General features: G+C 37.0%; 2 protein-coding genes across 2 annotated transcripts; both read right to left on the bottom strand.

The window, feature by feature from the left end:
- Positions 1 to 3035: 3035 nt before the first annotated feature.
- Positions 3036 to 3983, bottom strand: LOC133235926 (olfactory receptor 2B11-like). The gene has a single exon (XM_061397703.1). The coding sequence runs from the start codon at positions 3981 to 3983 to the stop codon at positions 3036 to 3038; it is 948 nt and encodes a 315-aa protein (XP_061253687.1).
- Positions 3984 to 13852: 9869 nt separating this feature from the next.
- LOC133235925 (putative olfactory receptor 2B3) lies at positions 13853 to 14794 on the bottom strand. The gene has a single exon (XM_061397702.1). The coding sequence runs from the start codon at positions 14792 to 14794 to the stop codon at positions 13853 to 13855; it is 942 nt and encodes a 313-aa protein (XP_061253686.1).
- Positions 14795 to 26738: the final 11944 nt, after the last annotated feature.

Here is a 26738-nt window from a genome sequence, read left to right as displayed (position 1 = left end):
ATGGGCATCTAGGTTGCTTCCATGTCCTGGCTATTATAAGCAGTGCTGCGATGAACATTGGGGTACACGTGTCTCTTTCCCTTCTGGTTTCCTCAGTGTGTATGCCCAGCAGTGGGATTGCTGTGTCGTATGGCAGTTCTATTTCCAGTTTTTTAAGGAATCTCCACATTGTTGTCCATAGTGGCTGTACTAGTTTGCATTCCCACCAACAGTGTAAGAGGGTTCCCTTTTCTCCACACCCTCTCCAGCATTTATTGCTTGTAGACTTTTGGATCGCAGCCATTCTGACTGGTGTGAAATGGTACCTCATAGTGGTTTTGATTTGCATTTCTCTGATAATGAGTGATGTTGAGCATCTTTTCATGTGTTTGTTAGCCATCTGTATGTCTTCTTTGGAGAAATGTCTATTTAGTTCATTGGCCCATGTTTTGATTGGGTCGTTTATTTTTTTGGAATTGAGCTGGAGGAGTTGCTTGTATATTTTTTAGATTAGTTGTTCGTCAGTTGCTTCATTTGCTATTATTTTCTCCCATTCTGAAGGCTGTCTTTTCACCTTGCTTATAGTTTCTTTTGTTGTGCAGAAGCTTTTAATTTTAATTAGATCCCATTTGTACAGGCCAGTATCAATGATGAACATAGATGCAAAAATCCTTAATAAAATTCTAGCAATCAGAATCCAACAACACATTAAAAAGATCACACACCATGACCAAGCGGGCTTTATCCTAGGGATGCGAGGATTCTTCAATATCCACAAATCAATCAATGTAATACACCACATTAACAAATTGAAAAATAAAAGCCATATGGTTATCTCAATAGATGCAGAGAAAGCCTTTGATAAAATTCAACATCCATTTATGATAAAAACTCTCCACAAAGCAGGAATAGAAGGAACATACCTCAACATAATAAAAACTATATATGACAAACCCACAGCAAACATTATCCTCGATGGTGAAAAATTGAAAGCATTTCCCCTAAAGTCAGGAACAAGACAAGGGTGCCCACTCTCACCACTACTGTTCAACATAGTTTTGGAAGTTTTGGCCACAGCAATCAGAGCAGAAAAAGAAATAAAAGGAATCCAAATTGGAAAAGAAGAAGTAAAACTCTCACTATTTGCAGATGACATGATCCTCTACATAGAAAACCCTAAAGACTCCACCAGAAAATTACTAGAGCTAATAAATGAATATAGTAAAGTTGCAGGATATAAAATCAACACACAGAAATCCCTTGCATTCCTATACATTAATAATGATAAAATAGAAAGAGAAATTAAGGAAACAATTCCATTCACCATTGCAACAAAAAGAATAAAATACTTAGGAATATATCTACCTAAAAAAACTAAAGACCTATATATAGAAAACTATAAAACACTGGTGAAAGAAATCAAAGAAGCCCCATTGGTTTTCAAACTGGCTAACGGGGGTTATTTTCCCGGTGTCAGACCCCAGGGCTGGAGTGCCTAATGTATGGCTGGAACCTCTCTTTCCCGGGGAACTTTCTGACTATTTACTTAGTTATTTCTCCTCAATCTATTGTTTTCATTCAACTACCATTCCTGTTGTTTATATTTAGTTTCATGTGTCTATTCTCTAAATCATATGTTTTCTTGCATAATTTCTTATGGTTTCTTCTTTTTGTTTTTGGTTTGTTTGAGATAGTTTTAAATATTTACTTACCCATACTGATAATTTAGTAATCAACAGTAACAATTCAGTTGTCAATTCTTCATTGTATAATTTAGTTTTAGGAAACCAATTTTGAAAAATTTTATTGCACATAAATGAGAGTTTCACTACTGATTGGAGTACTTAGCTGAATTTCATAGAATATCTAATTTTAAGGAAATCATATTGTCTAGGTATTCAATTTGGTATTGTTGCATTTGCCTTAGTGTTTGCTAGGGGTTGTGTTTTTAATTTTTCTGCTGATGCATTTACATCTTTTTTTAAAAGCGTGGAGCATTTGAAATTCTTCAATCTTTTGGCAAATTGTCACCTATTTTGGAGGGGAAGGGTCAGCTTATACCTTGTCCCATATTTGAGATCCCTTCTGACCTCTGTCTCTAATGGATATCTCAATTTGTTTTTTCGATCATGGTCCTCACAGATTCTGCATGTACTTCAAAGTTAACTGAGGCAGTTTCAAAAAATAATTTTCTGGACATGATTTCTTAAAATTCTGATATAGAAGGTCTGTAGAAGAGTCAGTCCTTATAAGTTTAAGGATTGTAATGTGTGCCAAAGCTGAAAAACAGCCCTCTAGCAAGTACAACCATGTGCATCAAATGTGTCTACACATGAGATTTGTCACATAGAGATATTTTAAAAACATGTCTTTCAATATTTTCTAAGACACAATTTATATACATATGAATTTTAATATTTTTATAAATTTCATCTAAAATGTTGTACCACGTTTATTTTATTTATTATGATAGCCAACAAAGGTCCGTCTAGTCAAAGCTATGGTTTTTCCAGTAGTCATGTTTGGATGTGAGAGTTGGACTGTGAAGAAGGCTGAGTGCCGAAGAATTGATGCTTTTGAACTGTGGTGTTGGACAAGACTCTTGAGAGTCCCTTGGACTGCAAGGAGATCCAACCAGTCCATTCTGAAGGAGATCAGCCCTGGGTGTTCTTTGGAAGGAATGATGCTAAAGCTGAAACTCCAGTACTTTGGCCACCTCATGCAAAGAGTTGACTCATTGGAAAAGACTCTGATGCTGAGAGGGATTGGGGACAGGAGGAGAAGGGGACGACAGAGGATGAGATGGCTGGATGGCATCACTGACTCGATGGATGTGAGTCAGAGTGAACTCTGGGAGTTAGTGATGGACAGGGAGGCCTGGCGTGCTGCAATTCATGGGGTCACAAAGAATCAGACATGACTGAGTGACTGAACTGAACTGAACATATTGAAAAGCTACATTTTAGGGAGAATGTTGAGAGGAGGTAAAATCAGAAGTGCTTTTAGAACAGGGGCTCTTCCAAGCCCTATATGGAGAGTATGAAGCACAAAAATAGCTATGTTTGTTCTCTTCTTTGATGGTACAATAAGACAAGAAGACTTGTCATTGCCCTTTTCATGTCTTTGTTCCTTAAAGTATAAATAAAAGGATTAAGCATAGGAGTTACCAAACTGTAGAAAAGGGACATTAGTTTGTTCTTATCCTGGGAATTAGTAGAAGGTTGCACATACATGCTAATTACCGGTCCATAGAAGAGAGATACAACAATAACATGAGAACTACATGTGTTAAAGGCCTTCTTCTTTCCCTCTGAGGACTGAATTCTGAGCACTGTAGCTACAATGAACCCGTAGGAGACAAGAATAAGTGACAAGGGAACCAGGGAATAGAAAGTGCCCACAATAGAGAGCATAGCTACATTGAATGTGGTGTCAGCACATGACATCTTGATCATCACTGGGACCTCACACAGGAAGTCATCTACCTTGTTGTTGCCACAAAGTGGCAGCTGGATGGTGAGGGATGACTGAAGCAAGGAGTTAGCCAAACCACTTAGCCATGCCATGACCACTAGGAAGATATAGAGTTGCTGTTGCATGATAACTGGGTACCTCAAAGGCTTGCAGATGGCCACGTAACGATCCAAGGACATCATAGCTAAGAGGATGCATTCAGTGGCTCCCAGGAAGTGAAATACATAAAACTGGGTCACACAGCCTCCATAAGTGATAGACTTATCTGGGCCCCAGAGGTTCAGCAGCAGTTGAGGGGTGGTGGTTGTAGTAAAACAAACGTCCAGGAAGGAGAGGTTGGAGAGGAAGAAGTACATGGGGCTGTCAAGTTGAGGATCTACCCTGGATACCACAATAATCGAGATGTTTCCCACTAGTGTGCAGATGTAAGCAGCAAGAACTACTGTGAAGAGTGGCATTTCCAACCAGGGATGGTCAGAGAAACCCAAGAGAATGAAAAACTTTGGCGTGCTTGCATTGCCTGCATTCATGACTGTTGCTCTTGTTTGTGGATTTAAGTCAAAGGAAGATTTGCATTTCAGTATTAAATACTCTTGATGGTCAATTTATTCAGTTAAATAACATGAGTTATGAAGGGATTTTTCTCTGTGGTGAAACTCCAGTGATGTGATTTGATATTTGCAAGGTAAAATTTATGAGACAAAATGCCCCAAATAATGATTTTGTAGTATATCTAAAAGGAAGACTAACAAATCTTGATATTTTACCTAGGAAATGAAATATAGCAAATTTTCATAGTTTAATTATTAGAGAAAAGGGGACTCACAATTGCTCTTATATTAGAGAAAATAACAAAATACAAGACAGTTTCCCAAGAACCACCCATGCTAACTTACTGCCTGTGTTCATTTCCTTCATCCTTACTCAGTTGAGCTTCATCATTCTCTGGTTGAATTTTTGAGTTGTTTTCTGGGTAATTTCAGAATTCACTGGGCTCCAGCTGGATTCATCTGCTTTACACGAAAATAAGACAGAGTGCTTTTCCTTAATCCTATGCCTCAAATCCTAAAATGACTTTTGCCAAAGTAAATTTTTATCATAAAAAGAAACATACACCTAAAAGAAAATGATTCTTTGCAACATGTTCAGAACTTAAAAAAACAAGATAGGCAATAATTGATTGTACAGACTGGCTATATAAGATTATTAAAGGTATCAGTTCTTAAAAATACAGTATGATATATATTAGTGCTTTTCATACTGTGAATTGTAATCTATCACACATTTAACAGTTATATACCATTTTATTGATTTTATAATATTTGTTTCCATTACAAGTGTGAGTATATGTATACATGTGTGACTGGGCTTATTATATAAAATATAAAACTTGCTTTAGGCAGTGGTAAAATGTTTGAAAAAGCACTGGTGTAGTAGGATATGGAATCAGAAAACTGGATCCACTTCACTGTAATGATTAACAAACATATCTTTAATGCATTACTTAAATGTTTGGAACCTCCCTTATCTACCTTGCTGTGCTATTAGGATTAACCAATCCAATATGTGTGGCTATACTTTTGTAAGTAATACTTAATGTCTGGTTAGTTATTTTCATGAAATATAGTGTCCAGGTTGATTAGGAGTCTCTATCTTCTAATCAATTTTTCTTAGGTTATATCCAAATATTAACACTGTACTTATCTCCACCGAAAGAAGTCTCATAAGATTTGCATTTTCTTCCCTTTCATTTCCACAAATTACTCATATCCCTTGGCTTTAACATGATGTTAATGATTTTAAGATTTTATGTCAGCACACATATATTTAAATTATTGAAAATGACCGCTAACACAAACAGTATCTCTAGATTTATTTTTCCAAAATAGGAGCATTTCAATACTATTAATACTAAAGGTGCCAATTTACTTACACATTTTTTTAGTGTGCAGCTTTGCACAAAAACTTGTACAAAATGATATAAATGAATCAAGTTAAACAGATCACAATCACTTACATATAATACTTACTTTAAATTAATGTTGATATTCAATGGTAATACTTCCCTTTATTGACATTGATATTTACTTTCCATCAGGATTAATTGGAGATAAGGAATGTATTTTCTCTCTGTGTTCAGTACGTTTACTTCTTATTGTAGGTCTTTATTTCTTATTGTGGGTCCTTAACATTATATGTATATTTGATTTGAAGCATCTTAAATATGTTTAGATATGAAAACCCATTTTACTCTAAAATAATTGCTCAGGAAAGGTTCTTCCTCTTTATATAAAGCTGTGGGACATTTTCTCCATACAGGCAATAAACCTCAGTGGAAATCTCTTGGTAAGAAGCATGATAGAAATTCCCTAGTGGGTATACTACTTTCTTTCTTCTTGCCATAGTAAAATGAAATGATAAATTTTGGCATTTTTTTTGTTGAATGAGTTTAGGAAAATGAATTTATGGGAATGCAAATTAGTATAGCCACTATGGAGAACAGTGTGGAGATTCCTTAAAAAACTGGAAATAGGACTGCCTTATGACCCAGCAATCCCACTGCTGGGCATACACACCGAGGAAACCAGAAGTGAAACAGACACGTGTACCCCAATGTTCATTGCAGCACTGTTTATAATAGCCAGGACATGGAAGCAACCTAGATGTCCATCAGCAGACGAGTGGATAAGAAAGCAGTGGTACATATACACAATGGAGTATTACTCAGCCATTAAAAAGAATACATTTGAATCAGTTCTAATGAGGTGGATGAAACTGGAGCCTATTATACAGAGCAAAGTAAGCCAGAAAGAAAAATACCAATACAGTATACTAATGCATATATATGGAATTTAGAAAGATGGTAATGATAACCCTATATGCGAGATAGCAAAAGAGATACAGATGTATAGAATAATCTTTTGGACTCTGTGGGAGAGGGAGAGGGTGGGATGATTTGGGGGAATATCATGGAAACATGTATAATATCATATGTGAAATGGATCACCAGTACAGGTTCGATGCATGATATAGAATGCTTGGGGCTGGTGCACTGGGATGACCCAGAGGGAGGGTACGGGGAGGGAGGTGGGAGTGGGGTTCAGGATGGGGACACGTGTGCACCTGTGGCAGATTCATGTTCAAGTGTGGCAGAACCAATACAATATTGTAAAGTAATTAGCCTCCAATTAAAATAAATAAATTTAAATTTAAAAAAAAGGACTAAGAATCCTAGAAAATGCAATCTACCTAAAAAATTTCATGGAAAATCTTGAATAACAAAGAAAATTTAAGACAATTATTTTTGGGGTCAATATGCAATTTTCTTTTATTTTTTTCCTCAGGGTATTATTTCTTGAGATTCCTGCAAATAATTTTATTTCTACACAGAGAGAGAAGAGGCAGTCACCTTCTAATATTATTTTTAAGGAACAAAAAGGTTTTTGTCTTCGAATATTTCTTCCACAGTAGCATGGTATAATAAAGACTTTTAACCTGACCTAATGCGTGCTGCAATTCATGGGGTCACAAACAGCTGGACATGACTGAGCGACTGAACTGAACTGAATGCTGACTATGTTAAAGTTCCACATTTGGTTTAAACAATTAAAAATGTGTCAAGAAGAAATTAATGCTTCAGTGTTTCATTCATTTATTTAAGCAATAACTATTTGTTGAGTGCCTGCTATGTATCAGTCACTTTCCCTGTTGCTTCAAATATAACACTGACAAAATTACAGACAAAAATTTGCTATAATGAAACTTATTTGTAATAGAGAAGTAATAGATTGATGCTTATTTTCAGTATGTCGGTAAACTTGGCTCCAGAATGATTGAAATACTAGTGAAATACACAAAGGGCAAACTGATATGTGGCAAAACAAGATTTTCATTGATGGTTTTAAACAATCATATAATTTTCACGTGTACAACATTATACTTCGGCATCTGTATCCACTAGAAAGTAATCACCATCACAAGTCTACATGCCGTTCATCATCTTACAGTTGACCCCCCTCACCCATTTTACTCACGTCCCAATACACTTCCCTTCTGGTAACCACTCATTTATTCTTTGTACCTGTAAGTTTATTTTTGTTTTGTTTGTTTTATTTTTTAGATTCCACATATGAGTGAAATCTTACAATAGAAATCTCTGTGCTTCCTATATCTGAATATCTGTTTCCTTCTTTAGGTTCAGGGAGGTTTCAGCCCTAATTTCATCGAATACATTTTAACTCCTTTCTCTCTCTCCTTTTTCTGAGATCCCTATATTGTGGATGGTAATGTGAAGGATGTTGTCCCAGAGTTCTTGTAAACTATTCTCATTTCAAACAAAATGGTTTTCTGTTTTTTTAATTATTTTCTGTCTAATTGGGTGATTTTCATTTTTCCAGATGGCCTATGCATTCTTCTATATTATTTAATCTGCTATTAATTTCTCCTCTTGAAGTTTCATTTCACATACTATATTCTTTAGCTCTGACTGGTCCTTTATTATATTTTCCAGTTCTTTGGTAAAATTCTCACTGTGTTGATCTATTTTTTACCCAGTTCAGTTAACATTCTTATTACTATTGCCTTAAACTTTTTATCAGGTAAATTATTTACCTGTTTCATTAGAGTTTTTTCAGGGGCTGTTGTTTCTTGGTCTTTTATTTGAAACATATTCTTTTGTCATCTTATTTTGTTACTCTCTCTGTCTCAGTGAAATTATGTGAAACTGTTACCTATCTCAGTATTGGAGGTGTGTCTTTGTGTGGGTTCATCCCTGTGCAGTCTGTGTGTGCCCAGGGTGTTTGGAGAAACAGCTGGACCTGAAGTGAGCACTGGCCATGTCTTCCCCAGGGCCTTTTTAGCAATAATAATTCTTCTAATCCATAAGCATCTGTTTGTGTCGCCTTCAATTTCTTTCATCAGTGTCTTATAGTTTTCCAAGTACAGTGTACAGTTACTCAGAATAGCACATTTTCTTACATAGCTGCTACAGTTATCAAAACTGGAATATTTTATAGCAATATAACTGTACTATTATCTAATCTACAAGTTATATTCAAATCTTGTTGATTATCTCCAAAGTGTGCTTTATTTTGTTCCCCATGCAGGAGCCAATCATTACAGAAAGGTACATGAGGCTGGTTTGTCTTAACAGTTGATGCTGTTAAGTTCAGTCACTTGATTAAGGTGATGTCCCCCAAGTCTCTCCTATGACAAGTTATGATATTTTTTCCTTGGAAATTAAAATGTAATTAGAAGGGAAAGGCCAGAAATTATATAATATCTTGATCCTGATAAAATTTTAACCCATCAATTTTAACATCTATATTTTAATTTTTTTCAGTTTTATTGAGATATAATTGACATAGAGCATTGTATAAGTTTAAGTTGTACAGCTAATGATATATCATGAAATGATGACCACAGTAAATTTAGTGTACATTCATTATCTCACAAAGATACAAATTAAAAGAAATTAAAAAATATTTTTCCTTGTGCTGAGAACTCTAAGGATTTACTCTCAACAACTTTATATATAACATACAGCAATATTAATTATATTAATCCTGTTGTGCATTGTATCCCTATAACTTTTTATCTTATAATTGGAAATTTGTACATTTTGACCACTTTTATCCAGTTCTCTCCCACCCCATACCCTGCCTCTAATAACAACAAATCTGATCTATTTCTGTGAGTTTGTTGTTGAAGTATAATTGAACTACAACACTGAGTGAGTTCCTGGTACACAGCATATTTTTGTACATTTCAAAATGATCACCACAGTAAATCTAGTTACCATCTATCATCATATGAAGTTATTACACAGCTATTGACTATAGGCTTCACACTGTACATTTTATACCCATGATGCATTTATTTTATAACTGTACATTTGTGTCTGTTAATTTCCATCAGCTACTTTTTCCCCTCTCCAACCCCTTCCATCTGGCAACTACCTATTTGTTCTCTGTATCTAGGACTCTGTTTCTGTTTAGTCATGTCTGTACATTTGTACTATTTTTAGATTCCACATGTCAGTGAAATCACACTGTTTTTCTCTATCTGACTTGTTTCACTTCTCATAATACCGTCTAGGCCCATCTATGTTGTCACAAATGGCAAGATTTCATTCTTTGTCTAAGTGATAGTCCATTGTATATATATTCCATTACCTATTTATCTACTCATCTACTGATGGGCATGTAGGTTGCTTCCATGTCTTGGCTATTGTAAATTAATCTGCAAATGAACATAAGAGTGCATATATCTTTTTTTTCGCGGGGGGTGGTTTGGAGGTACTTCTTTATGTTTTAATTTTTAAATTAACTTTTTTTGGATTTCCAATGCTGTGTTAGCTTCTGCTATACAGCGAAGTGAATCAATTTTACATATATTTTTTTGAATTAGTGATTTTTTCCCTTTGGATAAATACCCAGGAGTGGAATTTCTGGATCATATGGTAGTTCTATTTATTTTCTGAGACAGTGTTTTGCTCTAGAATATTTTTTTAAATTTAATTTTTTAAAAAATATTTTGAGGAACCTCCATATGTTTTCCACTGTGCTAAATCAATTCCCACCAACAGTGCATGAGGGTTCCCTTTTTTCCACATCCTCGCCAACATTTGTTATTTGTTGTCCATCTGATAATAGCCATTCTGATAGGAGTGAGGAGATATCTCACTGTGGTTTTGACTTGCCTCTATCTGATGGCTAGTGGTTTTGAGCATCTTTTGAATGTAAGTCATCTGTATGGAATTTTCGGGAAAATGTCTATTTAGGTTCTCTGCCCATTTTTTAAGTCAGATTTTTTGAGTTATGCTTTCTTTGTATATTTTGAATATTAACTTCTTGTCAGATATATTGTTTGCAAATATTTTCTCCCATTCAGTAGGCAGTCTTTTTCTTTTGTTGATTGTTTCCTTTGCTGTGGAAAGGATTTTTTTGTTTGATGTAGTCCCTTTTTAAAAATTTTGCCTTCGTTTCCCTTGCTTGAGGAGATATAGCAAAAAGAATTAAAGTTTGCCATCTCCAGCAGTATGGATGGACTTGGAGGGCATTATTCTATGTGACATAGGTCAGATAGAGAAAGGCAAGTACTGTATGATATCACTTATGTGTGGGACCTAAAAAAACACAAAAACTAGTGACTATAACAAAAAAGAAGCAGACTCACAGATCCAAAGGACAGGCTAGTGGTTATCAGTGGGGAGAGGAAAGTGGAAAGGGCAATGTAGGGGTAAGAAAAAAAGGTTTTATGGGACTTTATGAAATCATGTGTGTGAATCTTGAAAACTGTAAAGTGCTATAGAATATAAAGAATCTTTCACTTAATAAATAAGAACCTAGATATATTAGTAAGATATAATGCACGTGAAGAGAAACTATAACCTTTATTCCTAGAGGGATAAACTAATATGCCAGCAATGTTAAAGGATGATTTCTCTTCCATAAAATGATTTGCTTTTACTAAAATACAGTAATGCATTTATGTAATTTTAAAAAGAGAAATGATTACTAATTAATAACTATATGTGACAGTCACTAGATTTTCATTTTTACAGAGAAATTAAATTTCTTTAGCCTTTGAGAATTTGAGTTTATATCCCACCATGGAATTTTATAGGACCATTTTCCTCACCCCAGAGAGTTTTATATCTCTGAAAATTGTTTTAAAAGAATAAATGAAAATTTGTTTTTTAGCTAAAATTTTCCATAATTTTGACAACAGATATTTTAATTTTTGTCTCCAAAATTAAGTTTTTTGAGTATCTTGGTGAACAAAACCAAACTTTGCTCTTTGCTACAGTCTAGGAGAAGGCAATGGCACCCCACTCCAGTACTTTTGCCTAGAAAATCCCATGGACGGAGGAGCCTGGTAGGCTGCAGTCCATGGGGTCGCTAGGAGTCAGACACGACTGAGCGACTTCACTTTCACTTTTCACTTTCATGCATTGGAGAAGGAAATGGCAACCCCCTCCAATGTTCTTGCCTGGAGAATCCCAGGGACGGGGAAGCCTGGTGGGCTCCCATCTATGGGGTCGCACAGAGTCGGACACGACTGAAGTGACTTAGCAGCAGCAGCAGCAGTAGTAGGTAAAGGCACTTATCAAATGATCACTTAGAAGGATAAATGCCATAAATGAGAGGTACATGGCGAGCAAGTAAATTTGTGGGTATTAGACTAAATCAGGGAGACCACAAAAAGATTTTCTAATAAATGATGAGGCCTGAGCAATTAGTAATTAAGTGGAAGGATTTGTTGTAGTTCAGTTGCTCAGTTGTGTCCGACTCTTTGTGACCCCATGGTCTGCAGCATGCCAGGTGTGGAAGGATAAGAATGCTCAAATATTCTGCGCTTTAAGGAAAAACGCTAAGTGCAAGACAGAAGGCTGTATGGCTGGAAAATACAGCCATATATTCCTCTTCCTTCGGAGAAGGAAATGGCAACCCACTCCAGTGGAATCCCAGGGACGGGGGAGCCTGGTGGGCTGCCGTCTATGGGGTCTCACAGAGTCGGGAACGACTGAAGCGACTTAGCAGTAGCAGCAGAAAAAGAATATGGAACCAGGAGTATGAAGACAGAAAGGAATGGAGGGGTGGGAGGTACAAAAGAGGAATGACTGATTTGTCTTGGTAATGGTTTTGATATGGAAAATTATGCAGGGGATGGTTTAAGATATGGCTAATGGTTTCTGATTTGCAGATTCACAACAAGTGAATCAACTTACTAAAATAGTGAGCTTTAGAAGAGGACTTTGTGGTGAAGAGAGCAGGTAGGTGTTCAGCTTTTGATTGTGTTGAGTTGGAAATGTCTATCATATATTCAAAAAGAGATGGCAGTGGTACAAAATGGTTGGGAAATCTTAAAAATGGCACTTATACTGAGATATAATTGTATTCATTCATTTGCAGTGTCTTGAAATACTTATTGCTTTCTTTTTGTGCTAAACAAACATTTTAAACTCCATATATTTAAACTTTTCCCCTTTCCCATTTATTTGAAATGTCACATTTAGTAAACACATACTTATTATATATTCTGCCATACTCTGTACTTACGTTTTTAGATAGTTTGTGCTTCTGCTACCTTCTGTGCTCTAAGTATTCTGCTTTCATAACTGGATAAAGTTCAAACTTTTCAGTTATCATCTTCAGCTACTTTTGTATGTGGTTTGCAACCTTTTCTCTGCTGCCTAAAATGTTGTCCCATCTATGCTCTTACATTGCTAACTGCAAGTAATCATTTAAGTATCTGAGTTTAAGCGTTGTTTCCTCTGCGAACTAGAATATTTTTCAGTTGAGGAACTATGATTGTTTTCTCTCTGGGGTAGTGCTACCTAGTGATCAATAAATACTTACTGAGTGACTACCCAAATAAAGTGAATTAATTCAGATCAATGTTAGAAAAAATTCCTATTAACGTTTTTATAAATAATGTCATAATTTAGGGGAGATCCTGTGTGCTTGGTGCAGAACTTGGGAGAAGTAAGAATTTGGGGAATGAAAGAAGAAAGGAAAAAAAATGCAATTCATTGGAAATAAAGGGATGAATTAAAAAGAGGGTTGGAAATAAAATTCAACTGAGGGCTTCCTTGATGGCCAGTGGTTTAAGAACCTACCTCGCAATGCAAGGGACACTGGTTTGATCCCTGACCCAGGAAGATCCCATATGCCACAGAGCAACTAAGCCCATTTGCCACAACTACTGAAGCCCACATGCCCTAGAACTTGTGCTCCGCAACAAGAAAAGTCCTCCCTTTGCAACCGCAGTGTAGGTAGGCCCCACTCACCTAGAGAAAGCCTGTGTGTAGCAACGAAGACCCGGCACAGTGAAAAATAAATAAATAAATAATTTAAAAAGTCAACTGATGTTTCCAGTTTCTAGGATGAGATGCATACACTTAGCTGGTTTAAAGTCAGCTATTACTAGATTTGGGACAGACTACATGCTTGGAACAGTTCTGAAGGGTGCATATGAGGATTTGTGTGCTATGGGAAAACTTCTGTCTTGGGATTGCTGGTCATTTAGTCCGAAAGATATGGAACTCCCTAACTAAGGCGGTAGACAAGATAGTTCTCTAACATATAATAAAAGTGGGAAAGTAAACCATCCAAGTGTTCTGAATAGTCAAGCATTGACAGGAGGGAATTAGCATGGCTTGGCCTCAAGAAACAAAGTTCATTGAGGAACCTTATAGAAAGCAAAGGAGCTTTTAGTTTAGAAAAATATAGCTTATGGTCTCAGCATTACTTCCTTAAGCAAGGAAGATTTTCTAACTGTTGGCCTAATTCCGTAAACTTGTAAAAGCCTAAAAAATAAAAAAATTAATTCAAACACTATTCTATTTTCAAGAGAAAAAAAGACTCAGAAAATTCTCATCATGATGAAACACTTCTTACTTCTTATAGTAAAATGTTAACAGCATCAGCCTCTTAAAGGCTTCCTTCATATCTTTATTTCTAAGGCTATAGATGAGGGGGTTCAACATGGGTGTGAATATCCCATAGAAGAGAGAAACGATTTTCCCCCAGTCCTTAGAGGTAGAAGAAGGTGGTTGTAGATACATGTATATGCCTGTTCCAAAAAAGAGAGAGACTACAACCATGTGAGACCCACATGTCCCAAAAGCTTTCCGTCGTCCTTCTGCTGATTTGATTCTCAATACTGCTTGAGCTATGAAGCCATAGGAGATGAGGATCAATGTCACTGGAATTAGCAGAATTAACACACTGAAGAAAAAAAGCTCAGCAACAATAGGCTTTGTGTCAGCACAGGACAACTTGAGAAGGGCAGGAACCTCACAGAAAAAGTGGTCCACTTCTTGATGACCACACCGTGGCATGTTAAGGGTCAAGGAGGACTGCAGCACTGAGTTGCTGAAGCCAGTGAACCAGGAGAAGGCTATCATCCTCAAGCAGAACCGAGGGTTCATGATGACAACATAGTGGAGGGGTCTGCAAATCGCCACATACCTGTCAAAGGACATAACAGCAAGGAGGAGACACTCAGTAGCACCCAGGGCCAGGAAGGTGATGAGCTGGGCCACACAGCCAGCATAGCTGATGGTCTTCTTATTGTGAGAAATATTCATCAGCATATGAGGGACTGTGCTTGTGGTGTAACAGAGATCTAAGATGGACAGATTAGTAAGAAAGAAATACATGGGGGTGTGAAGCTTGGGATCCAGAATGCACACCATCATGATGGACACATTGCCAAAGATGGTGGTTGTGTATGATATTAACAGTAAAATAAAAAGAGGTTTTTGTAGCCAGGGCTTGTCTGAAAAGCCAAGTAGTACAAATTCTTTTGGGGAGCTCTCATTTGCCCAATTCATGGTGACGCACTTATTTTTCATTCCTAAAAATATAAAATAAGGAAGTGGTCAATAGATAATATTGACTACTCTTACTGTAACGGAACTGAATTTAGGATAATCATAGTGAGTGATTCAACGCCAAATATATAGTCAATTAAATAGAACCCCGTGAAATATAATATATGTATTGTATGGTTAAAAAATAGGTCTTCTGTTTTAGTATTTATGTTTGACTTTATGAAGCAAATCATCACATTTAAATGCCAAGAATATGAACCTGCATGCATGAAACATGGACAGTTACATGTGCTCAATACATTTCAATTCTTATCCCTTTTCTTATACTGCTAACTTACTTACTTAATAAGTATTTTAAGAATAAATGCTGTTTTAATCCAGTAGTTTTTAATCCATGCTCAAAATGCTGAGTAATATAGAGGTTATAAGAGCATCATGTAAATCTGAACTTGATCTAAAGAAATTATGCTTATTTTAGTAGTTTATTCTTGGGATATTTTTGAGCTGTCTCTCTTAAATGACACGTATGAACATCCATTCCCACAAAGAGCTATCATGAGTATTAGATGCTTTGATTCATGGTAAAAAATTATGACTAACTTGTGATTTATAATGATGATCACAGCTGACATCTCCCAGCATCTCCAAATACCTTGATGAAAACTGCAAAATGCATAAGCTAATCGTTTACTTACTACCATGTGACATGCATTGCTTAGTGCCTGAAATAATTCTTTCTAATTCTCACCAAAACCCTAATAAATGGATATGATCTACATTTTATTGCTACTGTGACTCAATGAGAATACATAATTTGCACACACTGTAATCTTAAGGCCAAGACTCAAAACCAGGATTTCAAGGCCATTCTATTTTATAAATACCTTAATTCCACCTAAATATAGAGAAAGCAGCAAAGGAAGACACAAGAATTGTAAACAATGGAATCAAGGAGCCAAAAATCAAATAAAGTTGATTTTCTTCAATCTGTGGAAGTTATCAGTTATTTAGTTATATGACCTAAGGGCACCTAAATTCCTTTAGTCTACTTTGCATGTTTAAATTGTCATTGCTTAGACCTACCCCATTTGAATTTACAAGCATAAAAATAGATAGTGCTGCTAGACTGACTTAAAAAAGAAGATATAATAAGAAGAATTGACATATTTTATACCAGAGTGGGATACTTTTTTCCCCAAGTTAGTAACACTGATATATAAACTATAACTTTAGCATGGGATGCCTACATGAGAATGAATAGAGATGGTGCTAAGATCTATAATTCTTTCCATTACATGAAGTTTTAATTTTGGCTTTTTAGCTACAGATATACATTATTTAGTAAATACCAATAATACACTGTCAGTTGAAAAATAGAAAAGGATGTAAGACTTGACTTATTTGTGTGTACATTTAAATTTTCACATGAAAAAGTTCATACATTGATAAAGGATAGTCAAGATGAAAAATGTGCAGTTTATGGCAAAAATGGTTAACATATTAAAATGTAAGTAATTAGTACATAATAATTATGGGAAAAGGCCAAAACTCCAATAAAAAAAGAGCAGTGGATATAAATAGACAGGTTGGACAAGAATGAAGCAAAGGTGAAAATAGAAAAGATGTGCAATTTTTCATCAATAAAGAAACAAATCAAAACAGGGAAATGCTACTTTGTCTACTCACTGCTGCTGCTGCTGCTAAGTCGCTTCAGTCCTGTCCGACTCTGTGCGACCCCATAGACGGCAGACCACCAGGCTCCACCATCTATGGGATTTTCCAGGCAAGAGTACTGGAGTGGGTTGCCATTTCCTGCTCCTGTCTACTCACTAGATGGTTTTTCCTGTGGTCATGTATGGATGTGAGAGTTGGACTGTGAAGAAGGCTGAGCGCCGAAGAATTGATGCTTTTGAACTGTGGTGTTGGAGAAGGCTCTTGAGAGTCCCTTGGACTGCAAGGAGATCCAATCAGTCCATTCTGAAGGAGATCAGCCCTGGGATTTCTCTGGAAGGAATGATGCTAAAGCTGAAACTCCAGTACTTTGGCCACCTCATGGGAAGAGTTGACTCATTGGAAAAGACTCTGATGCTGGGAGGGATTGGGGGCAAAAGGAGAAGGGGACAACAGAGGATGAGATGGCTGGATGGTATCACTGACTCGATGGATGTGAGTCTGAGTGAACTCCGGGAGTTGGTGATGGACAGGGAGGCCTGGCGTGCTGTGATTCATGGGGTCGCAAAGAGTTGGACATGACTGAGCGACTGATCTGATCTGATCTGATTTCTTTTTCACATCTTTTATTCAATACTCTTTCACATTTTGTATGTCTCTGATGTCATTGATGTCATGATGCTCATTCATTAGTTCATTTTTTACATTGTCAGAAAAATGAAATTACCCTTTGTAAAGGACATTTTCATCCCACTGTTATCATAACTCTTCTCTTATTTCTATATTCTCTACTAATTAAAAGAATCCTAAATACTCCTTTTTTTTTTGTATGACAATATAATGGGCAAAGGAGTGAAATGATAACAAGTATTTTTGGAGCCACTGAAAATATTTGAGCTTTATTTCAAGATTCCCAGGAAGCAAATTGAACTCTGGTTATTGAATGAGAGGCAACCTAGAGGCAGGGAAGTATATGAAATGATCTTGAGAGATCTTTCCCACTCATGGTAATAACATAATTCTGTTAGTAGACATCACTCACCTTTTCTTTTTTCTAGTGGTTGAAAAGATGTCTACATCATTCTTTGTGCCATGTTTTGAAGGAAGTTTGGTCCAAAAACAGGATGAAAAATGCAATGACTTTTTGACATTTCACCTCTTGTGAAATTCTTATTCAACTACATTTTGCCTACAGATTGAGAATGAAATTAGCACATAACTGGACTGAATCAAAAACATATGAGAAAAGTTCATATGATGAGGTAAAAGTATATTAGAGCTAGTGTCTTCAGTCACCCAGGTGTTTTTGACTGACGCTGGCTCTTCTCAGCAAGTTCCTAATACAATGAGAAGCTGATTTTATAAATACCAGCAACACTGACAGAGTCCTGGAGAGAGGCTTTAGCTTTAACTGAAGGCTTACCGTTCATTCAATGCTCTGTGCTCTTTTAGCCCTAGGGATTCCAGAGTCCCTCAAGTTTAATTGGTCATTGTGTCCAGAGTGAAACTATGTGAACTCTATTTCCTGTAAGGGTAGCATAATATTGGCACATAGATGGTTCACACATATTAAAAACTAGATTGAAAATACTAGTCATGAAGCATAGACCATGAAAAATAAGTTTGGGAATTGTTTAATCAGGAAAGTACAAGACTACATGAACTTTTAATCCATTCTTTTAAATAGTCTCAGGGTCAAATACTGAGACCACAGATGGTGTACATGGGATAATAGTATTTCTATTGTTATTGGTTTTGTGATGAATGTGTTTGGTCGAAACCTGCTAGAGAGCTCCACATTAAAAAACTATATCATACAAAGTTACAACATAAAAATTAACACACAAATTTAAGGTTAGCATGAATTCCTTGGGGCAGTATCACAGCTGACTCTTGAACAACATGAGCATGAGCTGTGAAGCCCACTGATACACAGATTTTCCATAAATATATAAAAATATATGTATAGAGCATCATGTGTAAGACGTGTGGAAGAGGATAGTGTATCCTCATGTAGGCATGAGTGATACTTGATATAAAATTAATACTTAAGTTTTTTATTGCTTATAAATTCGCTTTCAAAGAATTACATTATCATATAGTATACTTCTTTCTCTCTTTCACAGTTAGAGAAACTATGTTTCAGCCTATCACCACAGGTAAGTAGTTTTTTAAAAATGTATAATATTCTCAATACTGTATTATGAATATGACTATATAACATAGGCCATAAACATTTTTAAATGATTCATTTAGTGTATAAAGTAGGCTACTGTGAAGCAATTATATCACTTATTTATTTATAAAACATCAGTAATTAGCTCATTTTTTGTTATCAATGTATAAGTCATTATACCTTAAAATAAATATGAATTTATTTTTCACATTGTCTTTTTATTTTTTGATTTCTAATAATACATATATACAGTATTTTGTAACATATAAGACAATATTAATGTAGGTACTGACAGACGATTCATCTTGTAAACAGAGGATGTAAACTTATGGTATCGATAAATACAGTGCCTACTGTAAATGTATTTTCTCATCCTTATGTATTATTAATAACATTTTCTTTTCTCTAGCTTCCTTTATTGTAAGAATACAGTATATAATACATATAATAGGTGTTAATAAACTGTTTATATTAACAATAAGGCAACAGTAGGCTAGTCGTAGTTAAGTTTGGGAAGTCAAAAGTCATGGATTTTTGATTAAGTGTGGAATCAGCATTCCTAACTTTTGCGTTGTCAAGGGTCAACTGTAGTAGAAACATATGGAATTGGAACAGGAATAGTTTTTGGAAATAAGTTGATTTATTACTTGATATGTGCTCACCTAAGATTTGGTATGATAAAATTAAACTGAGTATCAGCATAGATATAATCTCAAAGAACATCTTTTGCTAGCAGTTTAATGTATTTGTTTTCACTTGTTTCTCTTTTGTATAATGCATTTTTTATAAATTATAAGATCATCTGTGTAGAATATAATCATTTTCTAAATTGTTACATTTCTTAGCACCTGCCCTTATTGTTCAGTTCACTTGCCCAGTTGTGTCCAATTCTTTGTGACCCCATGGACCACATCACACCAGGCTTCCCTGTCCCTCACCAATTCCCGAAGCTTGCTCAAACTCATGTCCATCAATTAGATGATTTCATCCAACCTTCTCATCCTCTGTCATCCCCCGATCCTCCTGCCTTCAATTTCTTGCTCGGGATCACGGACTTATTTTTAATAAGTCAGTGCTTTGCATCAGGTGGCCTAAGTACTGGTGCTTCAGCTTCAGCACCATTCCTTCCAATGAATAGTCAGGACTGATTTCCTTTAGGATTGACTGGTTTGATTTACTTGCAGTCCAAGGGGCTCACAAGAGTCTTCTCCAACATCACAGTAAAAGTGCATCAATTCTTTGGCGCTCAGCCTTCTTTATGGTCCAATGCTCGCATCCACACATGACTGCTGGAAAAACCATAGCTGACTAGACAGACCTTTGTTGGCAAAGTAATGTCTTCTTTTTAATGTACTGTCTAGGTTTGTAATAGCTTTCCTTCCAAGGAGCAAGCGTCTTTTAATTTCATGGCTGCAGTCACCATCTGCAGTGATTTTGGAGCCCAAGAAAATAAAGTCTCTCACTTTTTCCATTGTTTTCCCATCTATTTGCCAGAAAGTGATGGGACTGGATGCCAAGGTCTTAGATTTTTGAATGTTGAGTTTTAAGCCAGCTTTTACACTCTCCTCTTTCACTTTCATAAAGAGGCTATTCACTTCCTCTTTGCTTTCTGCTGTAAGGGTGGTGTCATCTGCATATCTGAGGTTACTAGTATTTCTCCCGAGATGTTGATTCTGGCTTGTGCTTCATCCAGCCCAGCAATTTGCATGATGCATTCTGTATATAAGTTAAATAAACAGGGTGACAATATACAGCCTTGATGTACTCCTTCCCCAATTTGGAGCCAGTTCATTGTTTCATGTCCAGTTCTAACTGTTGCTTCCTGAACTGCAAACAGATTTCCCAGGAGGCAGGTCAGGTAGTCTGGTATTCTCATCTCTTTAAGAATTTTCCAGTTTGTTGTGATCCACACAGTCAAAGGCTTTGGCATAGTCAATAAAACAGAAGTAGATGTTTTTCTGGAATTATCTTGCTTTTCCTATGATCCAAAGGATGTTGGCAATTTGATCTCTAGTTCCTCTGCCTTTTCTAAATCCAGCTTGAATATCTGGAGGTTCTCGGTTTATGTACTGTTAGAACCTAGCTTGGAGAATTTTGAGCATTACTTTGCTAGTGTGTGAGATGAGTGCAATTGTGTGGTAGTTTGAACATTCTTCCCTAGTGGCTTCCCTGGTGGCTCAGAGGTTAAAGTGTCTGCCTACAAAGCAGGAGACCTGGGTTCGATCCCTGGGTTGGGAAGATCCCCTGGAGAAGGAAATGGTAACCCACTCCAGTATTCTTGCCTGGAGAATCCCATGGACAGAGAAGCCTTGTAGGCTATAGTCCAGGGGGTCACAAAGAGTCAGACATGACTGAGCAACTTCACTTTCACTTGAACATTCTTCAGCATTGCCTTTCTTTAGGATTGGAATGAAAACTGACCTTTTCCAGTCCTGTGGCTACTGCTGAGTTTCCCGAATTTGCTGATGTGTTGAGTGCAGCACTTTCATAGCATCATCTTTTGGGATTTGGTATAACACAGCTGGAATTCCATCACCTCCACTAGCTTTGTTCGTAGTGATGCTTCCTAAGGCCCACTTGACTTTGCATACCAGGATGTCTGGCTCTAGGTGAGTTGTCAGGAAGCATTTAACAGGAGGCTTCCTGTGTGCTGTTTTGGATCTGTCAGGAATCCTCTGTTCCTTATTAATTCCTGAATATTTAGGAATTAAGAGGAGAGGCAAGCCTCTCCCGGGGCTGAGGGATCCAGGCATTTCCTTCATTAGTTTTTCTATACAGTGATAAGTACCCTCTTCCTTCTTGTGAACCATATGGTAAAAGTGATTATTTACAACTCTCTCTCTCTCTTTAATATGGATCACCTATGTTTTGTAAGTCTGGAATTTTAATCTTTATCTTTGTTGAAAATAACTACAGTATATATGCCCACACCATGTTGATTAAAACACCTTTGCTCCATCAGAGCTTTGGTCCTTGTGTCTTGCTTTCTCTCTCTCTCTTTTTCAGGCTGATCCCCTGGAGTGCAAGGCTCTCTGAGTTCACTTTCCTGCCCAGGCTTCTAAGACCTTCTCGAGAAGGTGCTCTGTGCCTTCATCCCATCGAGAGGGCGCCTGAGGCCTTCGTGAACAGAGCAAGCCCCGTGCAGGGGCTTTATTTGCTTTCTGCGTAAACCAAGGAATATCCGCCTCTTTCTCTCTCCTTTACTTTCTTATTGGTCAACTCCGAACCACCAGGTTCTGGTCCATTAAAGGACAACAGCAGTGAGTGATCACACCATTGTGGTAATCTGGGTCATTAAGATCTTTTTTGTATAGTTTTTCTATGTATTCTGCCACTTCATGTTAATATCTTCTGCTTCTGTTAGGTCCATACTGTTTCTGTCCTTTATTGTGCCCATCTTTTTATGAAATGTTCCCTTGGTATCCCTGGTTTTCTTGAAGAGATCTCTGGTCTTTTCTATTTTGTTTTCCTCTATTTCTTTGTGTTGATCACTTAGGAAGGCTTTCCTATCTCTCCTTGCTATTCTTTGCAACACTGAACTCAGATGGGTATATCTTTCCTTTTCTCCTTTGCCTTTAGCTTCTCTTCTTTTCTCAGCTATTCATAAGGTCTCCTTAGACAACCATTTTGCCTTTTTGCATTTCTCTTTTTTGGGGATGACTTTGATCACTCTTCCTGTACAATGTCACAAACCTCCATCCATAGTTCTTCAGGCACTCTGTCTATCAGATCTAATCCATTGAGTCTATTTGTCACTTCCACTGTATAAGCATAAGGGATTTGATTTAGGTCATACCTAAATGGTCTGGGGTTGCCCTTGTGGCTTAGATGGTAAAGAATTTGCCTACAATGCAGGAGACCCAGGTTTGATCTCTGGGTTGGGAAGATCCACTGAAGAAGGAAATAGCAATCCCCTCCAGTATTCTTGCCTAGAGAATTCTGGACGGATGATCCTGGTGGGCTACAGTCCGTGGGGTTGCAAAGAGTTGGACATGACTGAGTGGCTACATGTTTACTTTCTTTTCTTTGAATGGTCTAGAGGTTTTCCCTACTTTCTTCAATTTAAGTCTGAATTTGGCAATAAGCAGTTCATGATCTGAGCCATAGTCAGCTCCTGGTCTTGTTTTTGCTAACCTTATAGAACTTCTCCATCTTAGGCTACAAAGAATATAATCGATCTGATTTTGGTATTGACTATCTGGTGATGTCCATGGGTAGAGTCTTCTCTTGTGTTGTTGGAAGAGGGTGCTTGATATGACCAGTTTGTTCTCTTGGCAAAACTCTATTAGCCTTTGCCCAAGGCCAAACTTGCCTGTTATTCCAGGTCTCTTGACTTCCTACTTTTGCATTCCAGTCCCCTATGATGAAAAGGACATCTATTTTGGGTTTTAGTTCTAGAAGGTCTTGTAGGTCTTCAACTTCACCTTCTTCAGATTAGTGGTTGGGCATAGACTTGGATTACTGTGATATTGAATGGTTTGCCTTGGAAATAAATAGAGATCATTCTGTTGTTTTTGAGATTGCACCCAAGTACTACATTTTGAACTCTTTTGTTGACTATGAGGGCTACTCCATTTCTTCTAAGGAATTCTTGCCTGTAGCAGTAAATATAATGGTCATCTGAGTTAAATTCACCCATTTCAGTCCATTTGAGTTCACTGATTCCTAAAATGTCGATGTTCACTCTTGCCATCTCCTGTTTGACCACTTCCAATTTGCCTTGATTCATAGACCTAGCATTCCAGGTTCCTATGCAATATTGTTCTTTACAGCATCAGACTTTACTTCATCACCAGTCACATCCACAACTGGGTGTTGTTTTTGCTATGGCTCCATCTCTTCATTCTTTCTGGAGCCATTTCTCTACTCTTCTCCAGTAGCATATTGGGCTAACCTACTGACCTGAGGAGTTCATCTTTCAGTGTCATATCTTTTTGCCTTTTCCACTATGAGCCAGCCCTTATTGTACAACATTCTTTTAAAAATTAATAACTTATAATTATTTATATACTTTACCATTTTCCTATTATTTGCATTTCCTTTTTTATTGACCTCTAGTTGATTTACAACATTATATTAGTTTCAGGTGTACATCATAATGATTCAGTATTTTTATAGGTTATATTCCATTAAAAGTTACTATAAGACAATGGCTATAATTTTTGGTGTTATACTATACATCCTTGTTGCTCATCTATATTATACATAGTAAATCCCATACCACAAATATGCCCCTCTCCCTTTTGCATAATCACTAGTTTGTTTTCTGTATCTGTGAGTGTGTCTCTCTTTTGCATGTCTATAAATGGAATACTACTCAGACATAAAAAGAAAGACATCTGGCTATTTGTGACAACATGGATGGGCCTTGAGGGTACTATGCTAAGTGTAATAAACCAGAGAAAGACAAGTACATATGATTTCACTTGTATGTGGAATCTAAAAGAAAACAAAACAAATACAGACTCACAGATACAGAGAATAGATAGGTGGTTCCCAGAGGGGAAGAGGGGTCAGGGAATGGAAAACAGGATAAAGGAATGAAGAAGTACAGGCATATAGTTATTAAACAAATTAGTCATGGGGATGTAATATACAGCACAGGAATTGTAGTTAATAGTATTGTATTATCTTTGTATGGTGGCACAGGGTAACTAAACTAGTTGTAATCACTGCACAATGTATACAAATGATGAATCATGATATTTTACACCTAAAACCAGTATAATATTGTATGTCAATTAGGCATCAATAACATTAAAAATAAAAATAAAATAAACTGTTTAGGGAGTGTCTCTTCTATGGTCAGTGTTCTCTGGTGGGTATTGACATGCAGCATAAAAGTTCACATGCTTTGTTCCCACTCCTGTAGACCATTGCATGCACTTCCACCAGACTACCTTGCCTCTGATTTTTAAATCTTGCCTTTTCTAGGCCTCTAATCAATAGACAAGCCCTTTCCTCTCTCCAATAGCTTGCTGCTGCTGCTAAGTCGCTTCAGTCGTGTCCGACTCTGTGCGACCCCAGAGACGGCAGCCCACCAGGCTCCCCCATCCCTGGGATTCTCCAGGCAAGAACACTGGAGTGGGTTGCCATTTCCTTCTCCAAAGCATGAAAGTGAAAAGTGAAAGTGAAGTCGCTCAGTTGTGTCCGACTCTTAGCAGCCCCATGGACTGCAGCCTACCAGGCTTCTCCGTCCATGGGATTTCCCAGGCAAGATTACTGGAGTAGGGTGCCATTGCCTTCTCCCAATAGCTTGCTGTGTGCTCAATTTCTCCTTCTATGCAAAGGAGACAACCTAATGTGCTCTATGGATTAATAGCTCTACCCCCTGAGAGAATTTCCTCTCACTATTGCCCTTTGGGGTGACACCTAAGTTAGGATCTTTTGTAGCATTTTTTCACTTATGACTCACAACAACATATAAAGCTGACTATATGTTAGAGTCCTGAATTTTTTCTTTCCCCAGCATCTGGTCATTTGGGGATCCTTATGAGGCCATAAGTATAGTTTAAGAGTGCAACGCTGATGTAACAGAGGTAGGTTAAGTATCTGTGCCATTAGTTCACGTAATTTATGTCCTCTGGACATGATCTGGTCAGATCCAAATGTTTGGTTTCCAGTTGTATGTTGGATTTTTACTGCATGAATCTAACCTTATGAGATGGTGGATCTGACAACATTGAGCTCAGATAGGAAAACCCAGTTACATAATCACTTGATGCTTATACTACATCAGAATAGCTGCTTTGTAAGTATTAGGTTAGTGCAAAAGTAATTGTGGTTTTGGACTGTAAATTTTTTTAAAGCATTATAACCAGGCTCAAACATATCTTTATTAATCAAAACAGGAGCCATTACAATCAACACATTTTTGCCAATGAGAAATAAGTCTGTTTATTCCTGTAGCATAAAAATCTATGCTTTGGGATCCAACAGACTCTTGGAAAGCATTTTCTTCCTCCTGCTGGTTGTGATAGTTGTTTCCTTGCAAAAAATTGTTGTGATGCTAGAAGGAGTGGTTGTTGGTTGGCGAGAGAGGTCAGGTGATTATGGCAGATGAGGCAAAACTTTGTAGCCCAATTCCTTCAACTTTTGAAGTGTTGGTTGTGTGATGTGCAGTCAGGCATTGTCGTGGAGAAGAATGGGGCCTCTTCTGTTGACCAGTGGCAGTTGCAGGCATTACAGTTTTTGATGCATCTCATTGATTTGCTGAGCATACTTCTCAGATGTAATGGTTTCACTGGGATTCAAAAAGCTATAGTGGATCAGACCAGCATCAGGCCACCTAACAGTGACTATGACGTTTTTTTGGCCCAAATTTGGCTTTGGGAAAGGCTTTGGAGCTTCTTCTCAGTACAACCATTGAGCAGGCCTTTGCCATTTGTTGTATAAAACCCACTTTTCATTGCATATCACAATCAGACTGAGAAATGGTTTGTTGTTGTGTAGAATAAGAGAAGATGACACTTCAAAACGATGACTTTTTAAAAATTTTCAGTCAGCTCATGAGGCACTCACTTATCAAGCTTTTTCATCTTTCCAATTTGCTTCAAATGCTGAATGACCACCGAATGGTGAATGTTGAATTCTTTGGCAACTTCTCATGTAGTTGCAAGAGTATCAGCTTTAATGATTGCCCTCAATTGGTCATTGTCAACTTCTGATGGCCAGCCCCTTTGCTCATTATCTCCAAGGCTCTCATCTGCTTTACAAAGCTTCTTGAACCACCATTGCACCATATGTTTGTTAGCAGTTCCTGGCCCAAATGGGTTAATGTTGCGAGTTTTCCATGCTATGTACAAACCATGAAGAATTTGAATAAAAAGAGTTGCTCAAATTTGCTTTTTGTCTAACATAGTTTCTATAGTGTAAAATAAATATAAAGTAAACTCAAGTAATGTCATTAGCAAAAATCATAAAGTGAGAAATGCCAATTAAAACAATGTATAACATATCCACATTGATATAAGAATGTATTTCAACAACGAAGTTCAACAATGCAAAACAGCAATTGCTTTTGCACCAAGCTAATACTTTTAATTTCCTCTTATGTGAGGCATTGCCCTGGTCCAAGACTCTAAAAGTCTGTATGAC

This window comes from Bos javanicus, chromosome 23, assembly GCF_032452875.1.
Source record: "Bos javanicus breed banteng chromosome 23, ARS-OSU_banteng_1.0, whole genome shotgun sequence".
In the NCBI taxonomy this organism is placed as follows: domain Eukaryota; kingdom Metazoa; phylum Chordata; class Mammalia; order Artiodactyla; family Bovidae; genus Bos; species Bos javanicus.
Note: the sequence above shows the minus strand (reverse complement) of the source record. Positions and strands in the feature narration are given on the sequence as shown.

Bases quoted from the DNA above. Each gene is read 5' to 3' on its own strand.
- LOC133235926 (XM_061397703.1), bottom strand. From the start codon at position 3,983: ATGAATGCAGGCAATGCAAGCACGCCAAAGTTTTTCATTCTCTTGGGT.
- LOC133235925 (XM_061397702.1), bottom strand. From the start codon at position 14,794: ATGAATTGGGCAAATGAGAGCTCCCCAAAAGAATTTGTACTACTTGGC.